Source organism: Eurytemora carolleeae, unplaced genomic scaffold, assembly GCF_000591075.1.
Source record: "Eurytemora carolleeae unplaced genomic scaffold, Eaff_2.0 scaffold1696, whole genome shotgun sequence".
Taxonomy (NCBI): domain Eukaryota; kingdom Metazoa; phylum Arthropoda; class Copepoda; order Calanoida; family Temoridae; genus Eurytemora; species Eurytemora carolleeae.
This window is the reverse complement of record NW_019397585.1, coordinates 44,663-54,869: the sequence shown is the minus strand read 5'-3', so window position 1 is coordinate 54,869 and position 10,207 is coordinate 44,663. Positions and strand designations below refer to the sequence as shown.

Genomic DNA, 10,207 nt, shown 5'->3' with positions numbered 1-10,207 from the left:
GGGTTGCTATGAGCCCCACAAAAAGGTCTCCAAGCCTACCTTTTCGCAGAAGAGTATGTTAAATGACCTGGCGCTACCCTAAACGTTAGAATGATGTTTTAAATACTCATCTGCAAATTCAGAGACTTGGAGACCATTTCGCGGGGCTCATGGCGTCCCACGCACCCCCTCTCTACTACGGCATACCTGTGGGGCAATATTGTGTACGCGGTTGGGATACACTAGATCTGTCAGCTGAATCTGCATCCAGAGAATCGGAGCCAAAATAATTTTTCTCATTTCCTCAGAGCCATAGAAGAAGACTGCTGGGGATATCAAACATTGGATTATGTCAGAAGACATCGCCAATGAGAACTGTTTCACGCCTGAAATTTAGTTTGAACAAATTCTCTCGCAATTATTCTTAAAGAGACTGTTGTTCTAGCTTCAAGAGACCCTTGATTTAAAGAGTCACTTGTGATTAGTGATTAGTTTAAAAAGACTTGTGATTAGTGATTAGTTTAGAAAACACTTGTGATTGATGAATAGTTTAAAAACACTTGTGATTAGTGATTACTTTAAAAACACCTGTGATTAGTGATTAGTTTAAAAACACTTGTGATTAGTGATTAGTTTAAAAACACTGGTGATTAGTGATTAGTTTAAAAAGACTTGTGATTAGTGATTAGTTTAGAAAACACTTGTGATTGATGAATAGTTTAAAAACACTTGTGATTAGTGATTACTTTAAAAACACCTGTGATTAGTGATTAGTTTAAAAACACTTGTGATTAGTGATTAGTTTAAAAACACTGGTGATTAGTGATTAGTTTAGAAGACACTTGCGATTATTGATTGGTTTAGAAAACACTTGTGATTAGTGATTAGTTTAGAAAACACTTGTGATTATTGATTGGTTTAGAAAACACTTGTGATTAGTGATTAGTTTAAAAAAACACCTGTGATTAGTGATTAGTTAGAAAACGCTTGTGACTATTGATTAGTTTAAAAACACTTGTGATTAGTGACTAGTTTAGAAAACACTTGTGATTAGTGATTAGTACAGTTTAAAAACACTTGTGAATTGTGATTAGTTTAAAAAACGCTTGTGATTAATGATAAGTTAAGAAAACACTTGTGATTAGTGATTAGTTAAAAAAAGATCCTAAATTGTTTGTGCAGTTGAAAGTCACAAAGTTAAAACTTCAATCATTGATCATATTCGAAGCTTAATTATGGGTACTGTTGTGAATCGGACATACTTTAAATGAAGGGTGACTTGAAATCAGGTATATATATGTGTGTGTATATTAGTCCAATTTAAACATGAATTTCCTACCCAGGGTTTGATTTGTTCCGTTAGAGTAGAATAGAATATAAAGGAATGTTGAAGGGCTGAAGAAGAGAATTAAATGTATAATTCCTAAAATATTACAAATCTTATAAATATAGTGTCACAGTTATCCAGACCGCGTTAAATCAAGTCAAGTGCACCTACTCTTCTTGTTGAAGAGATATTGAGAAGAACAAAATTATTTTCAAATTCAAATATGTAATCAGATAAACCCGCTTCTCATATTTGTTGATAAAATCTGAACTGGAGGAGCTACGAGGTCACTAGTTCACAGTAAAACAGCTTTTTAAATGTTGCATCAAGTCGGCTATAAAGTGGCACACCCCCTTAGCTATTGGTTTACTCACTTACTTTTGTGTAAAACTATAAACATGCAAATTTATCTGATCTAGTACGCGCCTGTTTCTAGCTTTACTTACATAGTTTGAGAGAAAAGAATTGACTAAATACTGATCGATTAATGCATGAGAGAGCGCACGTTTTTGATCCCTGTATTTTATTAAAGGGGCAGTAAACGTACTTTCAATTAACTCTCCATTTACAGAGTAACATGCAAGATTCACAACCATACCCCTTAAATTTTTATCTCAGAAAAAAATGAAGAAAATATCTTCGTATTTATTTCTTGAAATATGTTTAATTTTTACCATTTTCCTCATTACCTTTGCTTCATAAATATATCTTCAGATAAAGAATTGTATGGAATAACCACAATTGAAAGTTATCAATTTTCAAATTTAAAAAAAGGATAACTCTTACCTCCTTTAGAATTAATAAGATAAAGATTTGAAATGTACAGTTGTGAACAGAATAATCCATACTTTACAGTCCCTTTAAATTTTGCTACGTAGCGCTGGATACCCTGGTTACTCATAGTAACCGCCGTTTACCCGCGAATGGTTTTAAATTATGATTTTAGCTGAAACGCCCGGGGTTGCCCATGAAATCGGAACAGATTCCATATTTTTTAGCCTATGTCAACCCTGAGGTACCCATTGGTTTCCTTAAAAAATCAGGAAATGGATTTGTTTGCCATAATAAAATGTCTACCTATTCTTGCTGGCAAGATATTCCTCTGTCTATCTCTAGCTCTGTCTTGAGCTAAATTAATTATTTGATCATTATTACAATTCTAAATATTAAAACTCAAATATCAAAACCAAATTTCGTTTCAAATTCAATTTTTAGTAAGTGGTGCTTCAAAAATTTACTCCTTAATTCTTAAAATTTAAACTTTTGAAACTGAAAATACAAATATGGAATTCATTGTCACTAGAAATAAAGAACTCGTGTACTTTAAACTCGTTAAAAAATAAATTTCATGTGAATTAAACAAATATGTATCTGCAATTTGAATGTTCAAGATCTTACTGTTATTCATGTATTTCTGAATAAATAAATGTGCCATCCTAAGTTCTGAGCTAGCTGTTGATTCTGATTGAGCTAAATACTCCTATTACTTTCCCCCTACTTATTGGACGAAACCCCTCCAATTTTGTATGATTTAAAAATTATATCAGACAATTACATCCGGGTTTGCCATTAAAGACAGCCAATGTTGGCTTGGCAAATCCCGTCGTTAAAGTGTTAGTTTTAAGATTATATCTATGTAAAATTATGTACTTTAATGATAAATATATATCTATCTAGTATCTATCTATCTAAAATATGGAATTACTACTCAAAGATTCTGTCGAGTTTAATATATTTTTTGTAATATTATAAAGATCTTTGATAGAAATTATATGTAAGGCAGCCCTAAAAATGGTATTGCATAAAATTGTCTTGCAAAAAGGTTTATGTACTGTTTAATGCAAAAATATCAGAATATCAAATGCCACATGCAATGCAGTACGATCCGTTGTCATGATTTTTCTCTGATTTGTTTACATTTCTAGCTTGTAGACCTAATTGAAATGTACTGCGTTTGTACTGTATAATTCGGCATTTGATCATTTGGCATTTGATATTTAGATTTTTTTTCCCTGTTTAATAGTTGCTTTTCTCTAGATATACCTTTCAAAATGATATATATTTCCTTTAAAAAGATTATGAAATTCTTTAAAAGTTAAAAAAAATGTAAATGTTGTTAAGGAACGGAAATGTCGGTCTCTAAAATTAATGGCTACTTGAAATTTTACTTTTTTAACGGACCGGTAAACGTCCAGAAAAAGTTGAAATGTCCCCAGCCCTACCCCCCCCCCTCCACTTTACTCTATATAGAGACTGCATGCATAAGGAATATGTGTTTGAGTTTAGTTGGTGAATCTGAAAAGATGAGAGAGCAAGGTTATCTAGGAGTATTTATAAAACCTGTAAAATGTTGGCTTTGTAGGGAAGTCACAACAAAAAAAAACATTTTTTTTTTCAAAATCAGCCAACATTTGGCCAATGATGCAAAACAAGAACAATACAAATGTAGATTTAAAGAAAAATAGAGAAATCAAAAAACCAGAAGCTGCTATCGTATGATTATATACACAATTTTGTAATAAAATTTGTTCAAACCAGTATTCAAAAATAAATGTGAAAAAAATGTATGATATTCTTTTAAAGTTTAAGAGATTCTTTTAAGTTTTATGAGATTCATTCAAAGTTTATAAGATGTATTTAAGATTTATAAAATACTTTTAAAGTTTATGAGATTCTTTTTAAGTTTAGGAGATTCAATTAAAGTTCATGCAATTCATATTAAATCTGTTAATTTGTGAAACCTAACTCGTTACCCAACCTGAACCAAAATACTAAGAACCTTTTAATTATTAGATGTCAATACAATGTAACGAATTAGGTTTTCTTTAGTAAAAAAACACATATATCAAGAAATGAAAAGTAAGAAAATAAAATACAAATTTTTTAAGCAGACATTTCTATTCCCACCCTCCCTCCACCAACCCAGATTTTATTTCATTTCAAGGTTTAGATTCATCAAATTTGCCCCAAAGTGGAACATATTAAGTTGAATAAATAATAAACATTTTGATAAATACCTCTTAATGCAGAATTTGCTTCCGTATTATTCTTCAAAAACAGAAACAATCTAATTATATATTTATAAAGATAAGAATATCAACACCAGATTTTCCGACAAATTAAACAAAAAGTTAATTAAAAGTTAATTAAAAGTTAATTAAAAGTTAATTAAAAAAGTTAATTAAAAGGACTGAAAACTAAATTTAAAGGGACTGTATACAACCCAGCATCCATCCCTTCACCTTTCAACCTTTCTCTAATTAAGGATGAATGAGATAAAACATATATTTGTTTTAAAAAATTGCTGAAGAAACAATTTAGAGATCTAAATGCACCGTTGTGAATCGGACATGGCACTCATGAAGGGCCAGCTTAAATCATGTCTACAATCCCATTAAACGATGGAATCCAGATATAAACCTTAGGTAACAGTAGATACTGATGATATTGTAAACAGCGGCCACTGTCCTGAAAGTCAAGTAAATTACAAAAATAATCTGCTTTAATCTAGATTTAGTAATCTTTCATGTATGGAAAAAAATATATTGTTTCCACATTGTGGAAAATTAATTCTCATTTGTGTGATAAGCTGTTCAATTCGTTTTAATCTGTTTGGTGAACAAATGCGAAACTTTCGCGAAAAAAGAACTGCAAAAATTTTGCGAACAATGCGAAAATGTCGCGAAAAAAAATTGAATCAAAGTAAATGAAGAGAAATTATTAATTATGATAAAGTAAAACTTATAATGTTCTCAGGGCAGAGAGTTACACAAGTTTTTTTTTGCGCAAATAATTGTTGCAGCAGCAAAACTTATGGTTTTCCCCCCAAAAAAAAATCCGCGAAAAAAAATTCACTTTAGTTTTATCGCGGAATTTCGCATTTTTCTCTTATTTCGTAACCGAAAAAGCGCAAAATTTTGCGAAAAAAAATCCAACTACGAACGAAAATTTTTGCATTTTGTTGCGATAGTTTTCGTTGGAAATCTTATTTCAATCACAGTTTCTTATTTTTGATATCAATTGATTAGCGAAGAAATTTTAAAATAAGGCTTTCTCATGTAAAATGTGACCTTTTTATTAGGATTTTGATTATTTATTGCAAATAATAAGTTCCATAAGTAAAAAAAATTTTAAAACTTTTCTTAATTTAAAAAAAGGTTAAATCATTATTTGAAAGTATTTGGGTAATGGTCTGTTTTATCAGATGTGTCAAAGTGAAAAATTTAATATAATATATTTTATATATATTTTAATTATCTTGAGCTTGAACAAAATGATAAAATAAGCTGAGAATTTTGAATTTTTTACCAAATATGGATTGCAGTACTAGCAAGGTTAGCATGAGTCTGCGAAGCGTCCATACAGGCTGAAATATAAATAAGCTATTTTAAATTTTAAATTTGTATTTCAATTTTATTTATTTGAATTTATTTTTAAAAATCAAAGAACGCTGAACAAAAACATTTTTAGAAAAAAAGATTTCGTTTTGAGCTTTGAGAACAAAGAAAAACAAGATTTCAAAATATAAAAAACATAATAAATAAATTAATGTTTACTGTGGAAGAGTAGGGTCGACTGAGCAGGTGTGAATAATGTTAATCCAAGAAGGAAAACCTCGGAGATAAAAACACAACTGAAATTTGGATTTATTTAAAATACGACTCTTTTTGGTTAAAACATTGAATTTAAAATAGTTAAATTTAAATTTAGATTGTCGTCGGAAGCCTGAACATTCTGGAAAGAATTTTTTCCGCCAGAAGCCTGAAAATTCCGGAAAATTTTCCGCCGGAACAGTTTTTAACGGGAAAATCTCCGTCGGTAGCCGCTAATTCCGAAAACTTTTCTGCCGAAAAACTTTTTCAGCGGAAATCTTTTCGGGCGGAAAATTTTCCGGAATTCCCGGCTTGGCTTCCGGTAGAAATTTCCGTGACAGAAAGTTACTGGAATTACGTTTTCTGGTTCATCTTTTCCGGTAATTAAAATTTTCGCCAGAAAAATTCTGGTAGAAAATTAAGCATTTTAATTTAACCCCCTCGGCCCCTTGGATACCTGAAAACAAATGAACTCTTTTTAAACAGCTTCTGAATCTTGACATTGTTGGTTCGTCTAAAATAAAAGAATTATATTATATTAATATCTAACATTTTAAGAAGTTTTAAATTTTTATTTTTATATTTTAATATTTTTCAATCTGAAGCCGAATTTAATGAATTTAAGCGGCGTCTCAAATCTCCCATAAATCGGGTTTAGTTGAGCGCCGGCTTAAATCTTGAAAAACTGAATACAATTTTAACCCTATTCCTGCTGGGGGGGCAATTTACCCCCCCCCCCGTAGTTTTTTTACATAACTCAAAAAGTATTGGTCTGAGGCTGTTGAAATTTTCTGACTTTTCTTTTATACCCAAAGTCCTCCCTTTAGGCCTAAAACCGGGCTTTAATACTAACTGCCTGAGTCCTCAGGCACACTGCATGAATGACTGCTTTTGCCTGTAACAAACTAAATTTTTGTTTTGACCCACTTTCACTTGTCAGATTTTGATAAAATTTAGCTTTTTAGAAAGCCTATGACATAAGGAAACGGATTGCATAAGTTTTGCGAAAAAAAATTGCAAATTTTTTGCAAACAACCTGTCAAAGGAAATTTGCACATTTTTAGTTTTTATTAATTGAAAATCAGATTATTTAAAATTTTGCAAAAATTTTTGCATATTTGAAATGGCATGGTCAAGGGCTTTTTAAAAATGTATAATTTTTCATTTTTGGACAAATTTTATTTGCAAACATTTTTACTATATAACTGGATTTTGCGATAAAAAATTCAATTTTTGCTAATTTGCAAATTTTTTTGCAGATTCTAAAAGTAGAGCACAAGAGCTTTCTAATGATGTATCATTTGTCATATTTGGACATAAAACATGGGATTTAGAGGGGGGGTCAAATTGACCCCCCCCCCCCAGCATATCCTGGTTTTCAAGTACCCCAGCAGAAGAATCAACAATATTTAAGCCTCGGCTTAAATTTAAGCCCCGGCTTAAATTTAAGCCGCGGCTCAAATTCTTTAAATTCGGCCACTGATGTTTGTTCTTGTTTAAGAACTGAGATGGGCGCGAATGGCTTTTCTTCCATTCAATCGTTCATCGTTCGTTAGGACACATTTCATTCGGTTTTTTTTCAGTCGGACAGTAACAATTTGAAATTGAATTTTCGTTCTTTTTATATATCTGTGTATTTTAGTAAAATTAGACCTCTGACTCTATTGGTCAGAGTGCAAGGGAGATTTTAAAAAGAGTTTGAAATAAAAGTCATAAATCGACATGCTACACATGAAACATACATCTATTTTTGAAAGGTTTTTTAAAAATAGGTTTAGATCACAGGTGGTGGACCTTCCTCCCGCCATTATGATTGGGTTGAGGTGACGTACCGCTATAAGAAAGTAGGGGCAAAACACAAAAATGGCGTGTTTAACGCCCCCCGGCCCCTCGATTTATAAATTAAACTTTGGATTCCCTGTTTGTTTACCTTATAAAAGTATATCGAACCAGGGCAGTTGCAGCATTATAGTGAAGACTCCCCATCTTTAAATATTTAACTCATTATTTGTTATACAAGTTGTTTTGTTAAAAACATTATTGCTTATCACGGGAATATTTTTATATTTTTTATATTTCTTAATGATAGTGATAACATTTGGAGACGTTTCTTTGAAATGAAAATCATTTTCTTTAAGCTTTGAAAGTATTTGATTTTGTGGTGCAATAATTACCCTCATTTCTTTTTCTTTTTACAGCTTTCATTATTTATAAGAGACAAATTTTTGTCTTCAAAGGAGTTATGACTGAAATTTTGAATCTCTGAATCTTAGCAAAGCAATGTCGTAGACCTTAGATATTTCAAAATATAAGCTCTGGTAGAATAAAAAACTAGGAGAAAGCACAGGTGAGTTAGAGCAGTAAAATCTAATGGTGCAACACTTCAAAGTCGACCCTGTCTTAAAAAATGATGAGACTCATTATAAGCAGGCTAAAGTGAACTATGACAGGTTGAACTAAAACTCTAGAGAACTTGTTGAACTATCCGTACCTTGCTATCAAGGTACTAATGCAAGGAAAGTTAATTGCGGTCGTGTATACTCTGCGTACACATTGAAACCAGTTCTCTCTGGGCGGACTTTGTAAGCAAGAATAGATGCATCAGTGTTCGTTTAGTATCCGAGGAGGATTAAAGCATTTATTTTTGATAACTTTGAAAATTCACATAATAGTTCCCTATGACCAGAATATTTCATAGATTATTTTTGTGAAAATGGATTCCATGTCAGGCTGTGGAATCCATCTTGTGTTTACTTTTCCTCCCAAAAACACTACACTGCAGTACAAAAAATGCGTACACCTCTGAAATAACTTTCTTTGCATTAGTACCTTGGTTTCTATCATCAATATATATCAAAAAATGTATGGGGAATAAAATGATTCTTGATTGATTTAATTGTTTCTCGTTCTTCATTAAAGGGACTGTAAGCGTAATTTAAAGTAACCCTCCCTTCAAAGATGGCAATACCCGATTAACAATGGTATACTTAACATCTTTGTCTTATCAAATATAACTTAGATATCCATATGTTAGTTTCTTTTAACTGTTTATTTTAATTTACGGTTTCTCTGCTAAAGTGTCTTGCGCATTTCTTGTTTATAAGAAATGAAGAAAATCACGGAAATATAAACTTTTTAGAAAAACGATGGTATCATTCACATTATTAATCAGATTAAGGTTTCAAGGGTACCGTTGTAAATCGAGCATTGCCATCTTTGCTTTAATGATCACAAAATATTACGCGAACAGTCCTTCTAAATCCGACCTCCATATTTTCAAAACTATAGATTGATTACGTTGATGAAGAGAGTTGAGAGAACCAGGATCTTACAAGCGTTCTCCTTCCCTAGATACATCTGGAACACAGGGTTCCTCATCAAACTGTAGTTTCTCCAGGGTAATAGTATCATCGTGTACACCAACCTTAGGATTAGTATTAGTATGTACACCAACCTTAGGAACAGTGTTAGTATGTACACCAAACTTTGGAACAGTGTTATTATGTACACCATCCTTAGGAACAGTGTAATTATTATGTACACCAACCGTAGGAACAGTTTTAGTATGTACACCAACCTTAGGAACAGTGTTAGTATGCAGACCAAACTTTGGAACAGTGCTATTATGTACACCAACCTTAGGAACAGTGTAATCATTATGTACACCAACCATAGGAACAGTATTAGAATGTACACCAACCTTAGGAACAGTGTTATTATGTACACCAACCTTAGGAACAGTATCATCGTGTACACCAACCTTAGGAACAGTGTTATTATGTACACCAGCCTTAGGAACAGTGTTATTATGTACACCAACCTTAGGAACAGTATCATCGTGTCTACCAACCTTAGGAACAGTATCATCGTGTACACCAACCTTAGGAACAGTATCATCGTGTACACCAACCTTAGGAACAGTGTTATTATGTACACCAACCTCAGGAACAGTGTTATTATGTACACCAACCTCAGAAACAGTGTTATAATGTACACCAACCTTAGGAATAGTGTTATTATATAAACCAACCTATAGGAACAGTGTTATCTTATACACCAAACTAAGGAACGTGTTATTATGTACACCAACCTTAGGAACAGTGTTATTATGTACACCAACCTTAGGAACAGTGGTATTATGCACACAACCTTAGGAACAGTGTTATTATGTACACAACCTTAGGAACAGTGTTATTATGTACACCCACCTTAGGAACAGTGTTGTTATGTACACTATCCTTGTTACCAACCAAGGAGGTTAAAATACTATAATAGAATCCGCGGAATTCTAGAATAGTATTTGCGGAAT

At 32.1% G+C, this 10,207-nt stretch overlaps 1 protein-coding gene across 1 annotated transcript; it reads right to left on the bottom strand.

The window, feature by feature from the left end:
* Positions 1-109: 109 nt before the first annotated feature.
* LOC111715036 (uncharacterized) lies at positions 110-5,667 on the bottom strand. The gene is made up of 6 exons (XM_023490274.1): positions 5,615-5,667; positions 4,727-4,774; positions 4,324-4,373; positions 2,384-2,434; positions 1,319-1,402; positions 110-365 (listed from the first exon to the last, which is right to left on the bottom strand). The coding sequence occupies exons 1-6, from the start codon at positions 5,665-5,667 to the stop codon at positions 148-150; spliced, it is 504 nt and encodes a 167-aa protein (XP_023346042.1). The 3' UTR covers positions 110-147.
* Positions 5,668-10,207: the final 4,540 nt, after the last annotated feature.